Source organism: Physeter macrocephalus, chromosome 1, assembly GCF_002837175.3.
Source record: "Physeter macrocephalus isolate SW-GA chromosome 1, ASM283717v5, whole genome shotgun sequence".
Taxonomy (NCBI): Eukaryota; Metazoa; Chordata; class Mammalia; order Artiodactyla; family Physeteridae; genus Physeter; species Physeter macrocephalus.
The window spans coordinates 88249080-88264536 of NC_041214.2; the positions used below are offsets into that span (position 1 = coordinate 88249080).

The window sequence follows — 15457 nt, forward strand, 5'->3', positions numbered from 1 at the left end:
CCCGCAAAATGTCCCACCAAATAGATTTACAATTTAGACTCTACTACTATTAGACATTTATGTTATCTATAATTTTTCAATTTTAACTGAAGCGATACTGGACATGTGTATAGATATGTTTATGCATGTGTTTTATATAGGTTTATTTAGACTAGATTTATGTAGATTTATTTAGACTTTATATAGATTTATGTAGATTTATTTAGACCACACGCCCAAATTACTGGGTCAAAAAAGTAACAAGCATTATGTTTCTTGATACATGTTATAAAATTGATGTGTTAAAGGGCTTTACCAGTTTACATTGCATCAAACAGATTATGCTTGCTTTACTGTACAAGTGAGTGTGTGATAGGGCCAGTTTTAAATGGTGAAGATTGACATCTTACCAAATTTTGATTTAGTTATATCTTTGACAAAAAGTCCCATCTCCCTTCTCTCCCGTTGTTATTAAAGTGTTTCCTTTCTTATAGAAGTAGAAATTGGTAACTGAATGCATTCTTTCTAACAAAGTATTTCTAACTTTCTAGAGTGTAGTCTTTCATTTCCTTTTTCAGTTTATTAACAAATATATAGTCGGCCCATATAAAGAAATGGCAAATAAATGCTTTATTTAGTTTTTGTTTTATTATGAAGGAAGACTACTATTTTTAATGCTGCTGCTTTCTTTTCTAGCTCTGTATATTTCACAGTAATCAGCCAACAAGCATAGAAGTAAACAGTTTTTGTTTTAAAAATCATTCATTCTAAAGAGGGAAAAGTACTATTTGCTTGGGAATTCTGTATTCTATTGTGAACTGAACGTAAGAAGATGTCTTTTTTTTAAACTTTTTTCTTGTTTTTATACTATTTCAGGTGCAAGTGAAAGTGTAGGGAAACATATGCTTGAAGCCTGCAACAATAATCTGGAGATGGCAGTCACCATGTTTTTGGATGGTGGAGGAATCGCTGAAGAGCCAAGTACCAGTTCAGCAAGTGTCTCCACTGTCCGACCACACACAGAGTATGAATTTATTGTTTATTATTGGGAGCTACCCCCTGCCAAAATTGAGCAGTTACATTTTTACATGTTAGATTAATTCTCTGTTTTGAAAAAATTAAAAGTTGAAAGCATCTGAAAGTGTCAGGTGAAAATTTTTATACTTATATGCTTTAAGTTCTCTACAGCACTGTCAAGTCCGTTATTTAATCCTCAAAAGAACCCTATAGGCTGGCATTATTATCCACATTTTACAGAGGAAGCAGAAGGATAGCCATTTCCCCAAGCTATACAGCAATTAAGTAGCAGATATGGAAGGAAAGCCCAATAAAGCTCAGATTTCCCAATTCTGGATTTTCCTACATTGTCCCAGGAACGTTTTGAGTTGTCATGAAAAATTTTTGAAGAAAATTTATGCCTTAAATAGCTACATGTCGCTAATCTTTAGAGGCACCTTCAGCGTATAGAACTGTAATATATAGAGAACAGTAACAGATGATAAATACATTTGGTGTTTTCTGCCCTTTACATTTGATACCAATGAGAGTTTGAAATGAATATCTGTTAAGCAAAATTCCAGTAGTCTTTGGAAAATATTAGAGATGAATGCTGCTCAAATGAAAAACACTGATTTTTGAGTCAAATTTCAAAGATCCTTAAATAAGATTTTAATACTCACAGCCATTTATAATTCTTCAGTGTTTACAACATGAGATACTAAATAAGAAGAATCCCCTTAAATAGGAATAGGCAAAAACATGGATTTTATTTTTATTAAATTAGATTTTAAAAGCTAAATGAACATTCAGGACGTGATTGCCTCTTTTTTTTTTATCTAGTTCCAGATTCTAGAGTAATATTGTTTCCCCACAAAGTGTGAACTCTAGAGGTTATTATTTATATTTTATATAAGTTTTTTCCTATCGATGTTGGCTGTGTATTTCAAGTTTGATAGCCCATTCTTCACCAACATAACTCAAATCTTTAGTGGAAATCAATATGAAAACATGATTTAGTTTACATTCAGTTGAATAACAGGTATTCATAGCTGATTTGGGGGGACATATCAGTCCTCACTGTTTAAAACATGTTTTCTTAATTGTACTTGAAAAGACATTCACTAATCAAAACTATTTTTTGATTAATGAATGTCTTTTCATGCTGACTTACATTATAATTTGACTTAGATTATTTGTATTACTAATTGATTAACATTTGATAGTGGCACCTACTTCCTAAACTATAATTTTCTTTCTTTACAGTTCACCTTCTGTTCCATTCTTCCATTTTGTTGGGTAGCTAGCAGTCTTGGAATAGATGACCTCAAATATGTAGTAATCAAGTCTTTGTGTATAGGGAATACTAATTAAGCCATCACCCTAATTGATGTATTTCATCAGATTAAGGCTTGTTTCCTGAGTAATTAAATTGCCTTAGATTGAGATAACTTTGTACACACACACACACACACACACACACACACACACACACAGACACACACACACACTCTGTAAAGTGAATTATACCAATAATGGAAAGATCTATTCAGGTAAAAGATGTGTTTGAAGTTTTTAGTTTTGCTAAGATAATGGCCTATTTCTCTTTGGTGAAAGAGATTTAATAGAGCTTCCTCTTAGAGACACATTGTTTGTTTCTTTAGAGTATTGCAGTTCTGTGTGTGAGCAGGGACTGAAATCCAGTAGGAAAGAATGCTTAACATAATTTTGAATTATCCTTTATCCTTCACTCATTTGGCTTATTTTATTTATTTATTTATTTATTATTTTTTTTTTTTTTTGTGGTATGCGGGCCTCCCTCTGTTGTGACTTCTCCCGTTGCGGAGCACAGGCTCCGGACGCGCAGGCTCAGCGGCCATGGCTCACGGGCCCAGCCGCTCAGCGGCATGTGGGATCCTCCCAGACCGGGGCGCGAACCCGGTTCCCCTGCATTGGCAGGCGGACGCGCAACCACTGCGCCACCAGGGAAGCCCCTTTTTGGCTTATTTTAGATTTCTTTGTTTAACTAGTTGTTCTTTGATCACAGGATATTAGTTTTTGTTGACAAATGAGTATTGATACTGTATTAAATAAAGTATGTTTTGAAGTTTCAACTTTTAGGTGTCAAAAACAGGGCCTTAAGCTCAGTTATTACTATTAGAAACACCTGAATGAAAAACATTAGGCCTAACATAAATTAATATTTATTATAAGGGGAGCATATTAAATTTGAAACTTACTTGCTATGAGCATTAATCAGCAGTTTTGTATTTGAGTTAAAACTAAAATAAACTGATATATAAAGGGATATACACCATTTTTACAGCATATTTTAAATGAGTATTGTTCACTAGAAGAGATGGATTATTAGTAAACCCTCTGGAGGTAAACTTTAAAGAGTTTTTAGGCTTTTAAAAGAGTATTTTTTCTGTTTTATATATGTTAACGTCTATTTAATAAATAATCCAAGGGTACTACATTTGTTAGCCAACTTCATAACTAGCATAAAATTAACTGCCTGTTTAAGCTTATTTTAATATATCTGTGAGTTAATTATCTATTATTTGGTGTAGTGTTGATGTAATATTGCTTTTATTAAGCTCATATTTTCCATTAATTTTTTGCCTGAAGTGTGTGTGTGTGTGTGTGTGTGTGTGTGTGTGTGTGTGTGTGTGTGTGTTTGTAAATTTCCTATCTATTTTTTCTAAAGAATTTAGGGCAGGGAACTTAGAGGAAAGGAGAAATATTTTTTATTTTTCTGTTTGTTCTCTTTCGTTATAAACCCATTTGCACTATCTATGCCAGGTACTTTATTCCAGTTCATCTCTATATGGAAATCATCTGACAATCATTTATCATAATTTAATGCGGTTCCTAAAAGCCACTAAATCTGTTCATTTTATTTATTAATTTGAATGTGCTCACAATAGTTACAGTAAGAATAGGTAGCAGAAAACAGTTTTCAATTGGATATTTTCCCACTTTTTTTTTTTTTTTTTTTTTTAATAGAGAGGAAGTTCGTGCCCCAATTCCTCAAAAGCAGGAAATATTGGTGGAACCAGAACCTTTGTTTGGTGGTAAGTTTACCTTTTTTCCTTAGCTTTATTTGACTTTATTGTTGTCTTCAGGATTTTAATGAAGCTATCAAAAGGTATGAAGGCTTGCTCAGAGATTGTTACTTCAAGTAGAGTTGTTTCTTATCTTGTAATTCTGTACTCCCCTTAGGAAAGTTGCACAGTTGGCTCTTTCCGAGGAGTGAGCCAGATTAAAAAGTTGATAGTTGTTGCAGAACGCCAAAAGAAGGAAAATAAGCAAAAAGAACTGCTGCCTTAAAATGGAAACAAATCTATCATTAGATGAAAGACTATGATTATTTTTTGGTTTTTGGGTACCAACTTGACTGCCATATCCTTACTGTCTTGATATGCTGTACCTTCACTCTTTTTTAATTTCTAGAAGTGCTGTTCTTGTATTGAAAAAAGGAGGAAGTAATCCCTAATCCATGCAAAAAATTGTAATATCAATCTGGGGTGCATAGAGAAGGTAGTAGGAAATGGAACATTTAATCAAATTTAAAGAAAATTTATAGTTTTATTTTAATAAGCACTTATTTACCTTTTGTGAGCCAGATATTTTAGGCATTAATAGATAGGTATATTAAAAAACAGAAGATAGGGGAATTCTCTGGCGGTCCAGTGGTTAAGACTGCGTTTTCAGTGCAGTGGGCAGGGGTTCAATCCCTGGCTGGGGAACTACGCATGTCATGTGGCATGGGCAAAAAAAAAAAAATTAAAAAAACAAAAAAAAAACCCAGCAGATAAAGTTATGATTTGGTTGTGTAGACAGAGACATAGAAATGTATATTGTATATATTGAGAACAGCAGTGCAGAGAAATAGGCCTATAAAAAGTTTTGTAAGTAAAATAAAGAAGAAATAAATTGTAAGAAAAGGATGAAGAAAATTACATAAACCATATCTTTTTATTTGAAAAAGCAACTTAGTTGAGAGTTTTAAGATTGATTTTTAACTTGGCAACTTTGGAGTTTACTGTAGAAAGGAATAAAGAATATACTTTCCAGATTCAGATATAAAGATGGGAGGAAGAAAACGATAAGGTCTGAATATTGAAATATAATGTGTGCTTTCTGAACTGTTCAGTTTAGCTAGTCATTGTGCCTTTAATATACCAGAGGTGATAAAGCATTGTTCATGTTTTTTTTTCATATAAATGTTATAGATTTTGGAGCTGAGGAATGCCTTTGGAAGCTTTATCTTTCCTTTATTGCAAGGAATAAAGGCAAGATCTTTGAGTGGGGAAGACTACAGCAAATGGATTCTGTGCTATTTTACTGTTTAACAGAGGCAAAAGAGTTCCCATTTGAAACTCCACTTTCTTCCTTCTACATCTGGTTTGGTGAGGGAGGGTGAGAATGACTTTATACAGTTAGGGAGTCAGTCCTAACTTTCATTATTAGACCTTATTATAACTTTGAAAAGGTTTTTGGAGAACTAGTTTCTTCTTTGGGATAGTATCGATTTTTTTAAAAATAATTAATTAATTAATTAATTTTGGCTGCGCTGGGTCTTCGTGTGGCGTGCAGGCTCTAGAGCATGTGGGCTTAGTAGTTGTGGCGTGCGGGCTCTTTAGTGGTGGTATGTGGGATCTTAGTTTCCTGACCAGGGATCGAACCCAGGTCCCCTGCATTGGGAGAGTGGAGTCTTAACCACTGGACCACCAGGGAAGTCCTAGGTATAGTATTGATTTAAAGTGTGATTCTCAAAGTGTGGTCTGGGAGTCCCTGATGCCCTTTCAGTGGGTCTGTAAGATCAAAACTGTTTTCATAATAATACTAACAAGTTATTTGCCTTTTTCACTGTGTTGACATTTGGGCTGATAATTCAGAAGCAGTGATGGGTCATACTGCTGCATCTTAATTGAATCAGGACAGTGGCACCAAACTGCTACTATTTGTTGAATTCTTCACTGACACACACTTGCAGTTAAAAAAAAAAATGCCAAAGCAATAAAAATTAATTTCATTTATCTTGATCCACATTTTTAAACTATTCTGTTTGATGAAATAGGATGTGTGCATAAAGCACTTCTGCATACTGAAGTAGTCTGGTTACTTTAAGGTGAAACACTTGTACAGTTGTTTGAGTTGAAAGCAAAACTAGCTGCTTGGGCTTCCCTCGTGGCGCCGTGGTTGAGAGTCCGCCTGCCGACGCAGGGCACACGGGTTCGTGCCCCGGTCTGGGAAGATCCCACATGCCGTGGAGCGGCTGGCCGCATGAGCCATGGCTGCTGAGCCTGCGCGTCCGGAGCCTGTGCTCCGCAACGGGAGAGGCCTCAACAGTGAGAGGCCTGCATACCACAAAACAAAAACAAAAACTAGCTGCTTTTTTTATGGAACATTATTTTTCTTGAAAGATTACTGACAAACTATAGTTATTTAGACTTAAGCATTTGGCAGACATTTTCTTGAATGTGAACAAAGCCTGTTAACTGCTTCAAGGCAAACAACTGACATTATTTGTTGCCAGTGATTTAAGAAAAGAAAAAAGGCTTTCAGGCAGAACTTAGAATTTTAGAAAGTTTATGTGCATGATTGTGAGCTTGATAGCGTCCCAGTACTTAAAGGCTTTCTGATGAGGTTAGCAGTGACATTAACAGATGGTGATTTTTTTTTAATATCGTATGATGAAAATGGTCAGCAAAACAAAAACAAAAACAAAAACAAAAACTAGCTGCTTTTTTTATGGAACATTATTTTTCTTGAAAGATTACTGACAAACTATAGTTATTTAGACTTAAGCATTTGGCAGACATTTTCTTGAATGTGAACAAAGCCTGTTAACTGCTTCAAGGCAAACAACTGACATTATTTGTTGCCAGTGATTTAAGAAAAGAAAAAAGGCTTTCAGGCAGAACTTAGAATTTTAGAAAGTTTATGTGCATGATTGTGAGCTTGATAGCGTCCCAGTACTTAAAGGCTTTCTGATGAGGTTAGCAGTGACATTAACAGATGGTGATTTTTTTTTAATATCGTATGATGAAAATGGTCAGTATTTGGAATATTTGCATAACTCAGTGAACAAGTATTTTCAAATGACCAAAGCACAATATTACAAAATTGTGCATGGGTGAAAGATTATTCGGATCTATATGTAAGTATCTGTGTATGCAATATAGATTAGATATCTATTGCTGTTTAACAAATCGCTTCAAAATTTAGCTTCCTGAAACAACAAACATTTGTTGTATCACCATTTCTGTGGGTCAGGAATCCAGGTGTGGCTTAGTTGGGTGCCTCTGTTTAGGGTCTCTCACAGGGTATAATCAAGGTGTCAGCCATGGCTATAGTCATCTCAGAGCATGACTAGAGGAAGATCTAAGTTTACTCACGTGGCTGCTGGTTGGCTGGAGACATCATTTCCTTACTGCAGAGCAAATGAGAGAGCCAGAGAGGGCAGCCCAGGATGGATGGAAGCCACCATCTTTTTGTATAAGTACTGTGCACTAACAGATTGCACCACTAGAGCTCCAGCCACTATCTTTTTGTAACCTAACTGTTGGAAGTGACATCCCATCACCTCTGCCACATTCTGTTTGATCCTGCCCATACTCAAGATGTTCACACACAGGTTTGAATCCTGGGAGATAGGGATAATCAGGGGCCATCACAGAGCCTGCCTACCACATAAGACCAATGGATTTTAATGGAGCAGAGTATGAAAAGTTCATTGATAAGATTTCAGATTCCATGTTGCAGCCAACCTTTAAGAAATTACCACTGGTTGAGCTTTGGTGTAGTAGCAGGGGAGAATGTTCACAATTATCTTAAAACACTATTAAAATACTCTTGCCTTTTACAACTACATGTCTGTGTGAAGTTGAATTTTAATTTTCTTCATATACATGAACTAAAGGAATAGGAAGCAGCAGATTGAATGCAGAAGCAGATCTAAAAATTCAGGTGTCTTCTCTTATACCAGTTATTAACAGATTTGTGAAAATGTGAAACAGTGCTGCTCTGCTCATTAAATTTTGTTCTCTGTTCCTCCCCTATTCTGACTATGAAGCTCCTTTTTGAATCTCTTTTAGCTCTTTGTAGCTTAGTCTCTTTGACCTCAGTGACCAGCACTCCTATTACGTGGGCAGTGGAGTGAGAGTACAGAGGATTGATGTTTACTTACAGCATATGGTTTGGAAGAGTGAGGAAACCACATATTGAAGAGGCAGGCAGGAGTAATAATGATCCTAGAGCTAGAGGTGTTGTGGCTTGAGGAGAGATTCTTGGTTAGACTTAGGATATATAAGGGGGAAACAAATGGGAGCAGGTCATGAGCCCAAGAAATAAAAGAGAGTGGTTGGAAAGCTAGCAATAAGAGGAGCTAGTATGAATTTCTAGGAGATCGAGTGTATAATAGAGAAGGGCTAAATTGGGGGTGGGGTGGGGTCGGGGAGTGAGAGAGAGAGAGAGAGAGAGAGAGAGAGAGAGAGAGAGAGTGTGTGTGTGTGTGTGTGTGTGTGTGTGTGTGTGTGTGTGTGAAGAATGTAAAATATTGACTGGCCTGCCTTTGGCAGTTTAAAAGTAGAAGAAAAGTACCTTTTATGTACTATGTACTACCTCCCCAATAATAATATGCTTTCTTAGGCAGCTGTTTTATGTCTTATCCTAAGATAACCTTACTTTCTTGTTATGGTTAAATAATATCTGATAATGAGTTTTAAGAAAGCATTATTTGAGCAGTTAGTATTATTGCTGCTAGAAACATGTACATTTAAGATAGGAATTCTTGACTCTTGATTAAAAATAGTTCCAAGATTGAAAAGAATAACATTTCTTGCTTCTTGTTTATAAAGGGAGGGAGGAAAAATAATGCAGTATTTAAATTTTATAAGTTTAAATAATAAAATTAATAATTTATTTAAATAAAACATTTTATATGTAAAATTCAATTTAAATTTTGAAATTCAGTACAAAGCTAAAATATGGAAGTCTCTGATTTTTACCAAATTTCCTTTTCCTAGAGATAATATTGTGATTCTTCAATATAAATACTGATACACTTATGTGCATAAATGATATACTGACCTGATAATGCTTTAAACAAATGTGGGATTTTTTTAACATATGGTTCTGCATTCTTTTGTTACTTTTTTGATTTGTTTTTTACCCAGTAGTTCTTAGATTAAAAGAATTACCCTATATAATGGCAAACACAGGCTGTTGGGAAGGATGCTTTGACATGGGATGGGGGACTTTTATAGTTTCTGTCTAATCTTACTATGTAATCATCATCTGTTAATGTGTAGCATTGTTCTGGTTACATGCTGGCAGTGCTTGTGGGGCTTGCCATAAACCAACTGAATAACTGTTACCCATATTGAAAGAATCATTAAATGTCCTTGTTTACTATAATGTATATAAATGACCTGATAACTTTTTTTTTTAATTGGAGTATAGTTGGTTTACAGTGTTGTGTTAGTTTCAGGTGTACAGCAAAGTAATTCAGTTATACATATACATATATCTATTCTTTTTCAGATTCTTTTCCCATTTAAGACCTGGTAAAATTTTTATGTTTAAGAACATAGAGGAAGATAACATTTTGATGATTGCTTTTTCAGCTTTATCTGTACAATACTTAAGGACTGGGTAATAGACGCTATACAAGGGTATCAAAGGACGTTGGTTCTGTTCATTTTTCTGTTAACTGTAAGAAAAATTTTTCTTCCAAAATTACAGTTTTTTGGTGTTTATAATTCTGCATGTGTATCCACTTACTAAGAGGTAGTTCTTAAATATTATGGTTTAGAACTTACTCAAGTATTATACTAAAGGGTAGACAGATCATTTAGGCTAACCTGAATTATGTATTTGCAGCATGTATGTAGCTTCATCGCCATGGGAAGTCATCCTCAAAATCTTTCTTCCTATCTTTTTACACAAGTTTGGCCAAGTTTTTTAACTGGGCCTTAATTTTCTTTTTTGTAAAATATGATTGGGCTGAAGATGGTTAATTATATATGAATGCCTTGAAGGTTTTTAAAGTATTTTATATTTTGAAGGAGGGCACCATTATGAATCTGAGTGTCTTAAAATAAGAAATTGCTATAGATAAAGGCATTTTTAGACTTGTTATAAAATTAATGTTTAACTTTTTGTATCAATTCTATTTTTTCCTCCTATAGCTCCTAAAAGACGACGGCCTGCACGTTCAATATTTGATGGTTTCCGGGATTTCCAAACTGAAACTAGTAAGTATCTATGAACCAGTTTATCATCTCTTTTTCCCTCCCTCTCCCTCTCTCATTGTCTTTCTCCCCTGTCTCCTCTCCCACAGATTAAAACCACAAGGTGGAAAAGCACCCACACACTCCCCTTCAGGTCAAGATCCTAGTTTGTTTTATATAATTTTTTTTCTTAAGAAGATGATTAATATTAGGCCTAATAACGTTGAGGATTCATCTTATTTAAAAACTAAATTATGAATTCAGTCTGTGATTGTTATTAGCTCCCCCTTGAGCTGAATTGTTCCAGATTCTAACCTACTTGGTTATAGAAGAATAAGAGAGATGGATATAATGTGAGAAATATGGTAATTTACAAACTTAATCTGTTTCTGAATGAGCACTTAAATGCTGACTATAATAAAATAAAAAACTGATTTTCCTCAGGATCCTGATATATGTCAGTTAAAGGAATGACCACAATGAAATGGTTATTGTAGGTATTGGAAAATAGAAGAAGAAAAGGCCATACTACCCAAAGCAGCCACTATTAACATTGTAGCAACAGTTGTTTGGAATAGGTTTATATCTTTCTGTTGAATAAGAATGAGAGTCTTGGCCTTCTCCTTTTAGTGGACTTAATACTGATTTAGCAAGGGAATCCTAGAGAAAAGACAGTTATGTTTAGAGAATATATGAGAAACTCTTGAACCATATTTGATTCTGTAATAATTTATAATGAGCTCATTGAAGCACAGATGGGTCTTGTAACTTGAGAGTTGACGTGGAATCCAGACTGACTCAGGTCATCCAGGGAATCCTGTTCCATTTCAGGAGAAGATGACAGCAGTAGTCATTCTCTCGCACTGCCATAATCTTTCAAGATTGGGAATGTAGCTAGAAACAACTAGAATGTAGCTAGATAAATTAGGATGAGTTTCAGAAATAGATAAATGAAGATGAAAGCTTTCTCCTGTGCTAAAGTTAGTTTTGACTATGTGAAGGAAATATTTTGAATAAGTGACTCATACATAACATCCACTTTTATCCTTACCTTTGGATAGAGAGCACCAAGTCTTAAGACTCCCTCCCCACCTGACTTCGTATTTTTTTTCAGAGTCAGCCTTAGATCTTTGCATTTGCATTTGAGGTCAAGCACATTGTTCGTTCTTGCAACTGATACATTTTTTTTATAATTGCAAGACCCATGACTTTTATTTTATGGCTAATTGAAACTTTCTCATCCTCCTGTGTTGCAGTTCGGCAAGAACAGGAATTAAGAAATGGAGGAGCAATAGATAAGAAACTAACTACACTTGCAGATCTATTCCGGCCACCCATTGATTTGATGCATAAAGGCAGCTTTGAAACAGTAAGTTGTTGGAGATTCTAAGCTTGAGCTATGAATCTTTTTGCATTTTTAGTGATGTTTTTCTTTCTAAGAGCAAAAAAAAGTTTTCAGCATATAGAGAATTGGCATCTTAGTAAGTATGAGATACCTAGAAGGTTACGTTGATTTATATTTCTTAAAAGTTTATATATTTTTAATTACTACTTACTACTGAGAATATTGTGTGTGTGTGTGTTTTGGCCATTTGTGAGTTGTTTGTAGGTATCTTTTACCCATATTTTTATGAGGATCCTAGTGTGTTTTAAAAGAATATCTCTATGGTTGCAGAGTATGTTCTCCCTTAGTTCTTGTTTTAATTTAGCTGAAGCCAAAGGAAAACTTTCCGGAGCAGGTTTATATGATTGTCTGCTAAATTATAAGCTTACTGAGGGCAGGGGAACCATGTTTCTTTTTATTTTGGTGATCCGTGGGACCCAGTCTCTAGTATTTAATAGGAACACGGTATTTGGTAAATGAATGCCTTTAGTTAGGATTTTAAATATTCTTCTGTTGAAGTGTTCAAACAACTTGCTTTTGTGTGTTGACTATCATGTTAACGCTCTTTTGAATCAGAAGAGCATTTCTGTAGATGTAAATCACTGAAATTTCAGGTAAGTCTTTTCTGTTAGGATAAAGTAGGCCAAACAATAACTGTAAAAATGATGTTAGTAGCTACATATTTAGAAGTGAATTTTGATTTTTTTTTTTTTTACGGTACATGGGTCTCTCACTGTTGTGGCCTCTCGACGCGCAGGCTCAGTGGCCATGGCTCACGGGCCCAGCCGCTCCATGGCATGTGGGATCTTCCCAGACCGGGGCACAAACCTGTGTCCCCTGCATCCGCAGGCGGACTCTAAACCACTGCACCACCAGGGAAGCCCTTGATTGTTTTTTTAAAAAAAATTTTGTCCTTAGACATACTCTTAAACTAGCCTAAATGAAATATTTAGGTTAAGAAATTTAACTGTAAGCTTTTTCTTTCTGAATTCTTTAATTTTCTGAATTGTAAAACCGGAAAGTGTTTGGCCGAGTGTAACAAAATCCAGATGATGGAGATTTGATTAAATGTGTTTCTTTTTGTTGTGTAAATAAAGTTTAGGGAGTCTGGTGTTCATTTATCAGCTCAAAAATGTCAGGTTAGATGTCTCCTCAGTTTACTTCTTCTTTCTTTCATGATCTTTAACATGGTAACTGCCTATCCTTTCTACTGTTCTGGTGATAATATAACCATTGACAGAATAGCACAATATGTAAGACAAAAAGGATCTGAGTTTGTTTTGATGTGCTTTCTATTTTCATTAGCTTCTGTGTTGCTCTGGGGCTTAACTAAATAACTATGAGCTTGATTTAATTTGGTCACTTTGGGCTCATAAAAAGCAGTTACTCTGCTGCTTGTTATTAAGGGAAAATGTGAATCTTTTTTGATACTGTCATCTGAAGTTTGATTCATTTTGTTAAGTTGTGTCACCTTTTTTCTTTGAATTTTGTGACCTATGTTGTTTTCAACAATCTTCATTTTTTTCACTGATAATACTCAACTTTATCATTTACAAGCCTTTAAATGATATAAACATTCCCAGAAAAAGTAGGCATTCATTATGACTAATGATATATCCATTAGTTTTATAGAAATTAGGGAAGTAATATGCAAAATTAAGTTCACTGAAACTTAGGTGAATATTAAAAATTAAAGGAATAGTCTGGCTGCTCAGGCAGGACCCACAGGTTTGAATTAGATGTAGATCTGAGCCAGTTTTATAGGTGTAGAAACTAGACTTCTTTCTTTCTTTTTTTTTAAAATTTAATTTATTTTATTTTTGGCTGCGTTGGGTCTTTCTTGCTGCACGCGGGGGCTAATCTTTGTTGCGGTGCAGTGGCTTCTCTTGTTGTGGAGCACAGCTCTAGGTGCACGGGCTTCGGTAGTTGTGGCACATGGGCTCAGTAGTTGTGGCTCACAGGCTCTAGAGCGCAGGCTCAGTAGTTGTGGCACATGGGCTTAGTTGCTCCACAGCATGTGGTATCTTCCCAGACCAGGACTCGAACCCATGTCCCCTGCATTGGCAGGTGGATTCTTAACAACTGTGCCACCAGGGAAGCTCATACTTTCTTATTTCTTAATGTAAGTAAGGTAGACCATGTTCAAGGGTTCTGGCTCATGCTAACCAGATGAGAGATTGGTTAGTTCACTTGTTCATTCAGTAAATATTTAGCGAGGCCTCCTGTTGCAAGGCCTTGTTCTAGGGGATGGGGATTATGTGTATTGGGATAAAGATTTAACTATGTGTGAGAGAGATCAGGAATAAAACAAACATTAACTTAAACAAGATGAAGTCCATGCTGTTAGGATGGTTCTGCTCTATGAAGTTACTAGGCATGCAGTTTTTTCTGTCCTATGCTGCGAGGTCTTGCTTGCCCTTGTCTACATGATTCAAGGTGGCTTACTACCATGTTTGCTTTTCAGTTAGCATGAAGGAAGGGAGTGACCGAGAAGGGTACACCTTTTCCCTTTAAAGGCACAACCTAGAGGTCATACACATCACTTCTCACATTCCATTGACCAGAAATGTAACAGGGAAGAGCCAAATCTTGACTACATGTTGAATCTGTTTCTTTTACTTTAACCGTTGCTTTCTGCTGCTTTTGTTCACTAAAAGGATACTGTCTATATATAATGGCCTGCCTCAGGGAACCCTGCCCCTCTGTCTGAAAGTTTAACCAAAGTGCCTCTGTTCAGGGAAGCATCCTAACCCTGTCCACCTGTGGATGGCTGTTAAGAAAGAAGAAATTAACACATCCCCTCCCCAAGGCTGGCCATTCCAGGGGATATTTGCAAAACTTAACGGCCTTTTTACTTTACTTCCTCATCTCCTCCCACTTTCCGTTCTATAAAAGAAACTGGCATCCAAACCACGATAAGGTGGTTCTTTTGAGACACTAGTCTGCCGTCCTTATGTTCCACCGGCTTTCAGAATAAAGCCCCTTGCCTCAACACCTCATCTCTGGATTTATTGGCCTGTCGTGCGGCGAGCAGAGTGAGCTTGGACTTGGTAACAGAACTTAGCAATGTGGCCACACCTAGTTGCACAGGACACTAGGAAATCAAGGTGCTTAGCTGAAAATTGGACATTCTATTTTTTTTTTAATTTTTAAATTTTATTTATTTTTTTATATAGCAGGTTCTTATTAGTCATCAATTTTATACACATCAGTGTATACATGTCAATCCCAATCGCCCAATTCATCACACCACCACCACCACCCGCCCCCATCGCTTTCCCTGCTTTGTGTCCATACGTTTGTTCTCTACATCTGTGTCTCATTTTCTGCCCTGCAAACCGGTTCATCTGTATCATTTTTTTAGGTTCCACATATATGCGTTAGTATACGATATTTGTTTTTCTCTTTCTGACTTACTTCACTCTGTATGGCAGTCTCTAGATCATCCACTTCTCAACAAATGACCCAATTTTGTTCCTTCTTATGGCTGAGTAATATTCCATTGTATATATGTACCACAACTTCTTTATCCATTTGTCCGTCGATGGGCATTTAGGTTGCTTCCATGACCTGGCTATTGTAAATAGGGCTGCAATGAACATTGGGGTGCATGTGTCTTTTTGAATTGTAGTTTTCTCTGGGTATATGCCCAGTAGTGGGATTGCTGGATCATATGGTAATTCTATTTTTAGTTTTTTAAGGAACCTCCATACTGTTCTCCATAGTGGCTGTATCAGTTTACATTCCCAGCAACAGTGCAAGAGGGTTCCCTTTCCTCCACACACTCTCCAGCTTTGTTGTTTGTAGATGTTCTGATGAATTGAAGCCCATTCTAACTGGTGTGAGGTGATACCTC

The 15457-nt window shown here is 35.9% G+C and overlaps 1 protein-coding gene across 5 annotated transcripts in view; it reads left to right on the top strand.

Moving 5' to 3' along the window:
- UBXN7 (UBX domain protein 7) overlaps positions 1 to 15457 on the top strand; it is a 59541-nt gene that overhangs the window by 19839 nt on the left and 24245 nt on the right. For all 5 annotated transcript variants that reach the window (XM_028492665.2, XM_024124257.3, XM_024124260.3 and 2 more), the window contains 4 exons: positions 856 to 1003; positions 3985 to 4052; positions 10176 to 10241; positions 11474 to 11586. In XM_028492665.2, the coding sequence (XP_028348466.1) occupies positions 882 to 1003; positions 3985 to 4052; positions 10176 to 10241; positions 11474 to 11586 (369 nt within the window). In that variant the 5' untranslated portion in view covers positions 856 to 881. The remainder of the gene's footprint in view (positions 1 to 855; positions 1004 to 3984; positions 4053 to 10175; positions 10242 to 11473; positions 11587 to 15457) is intronic.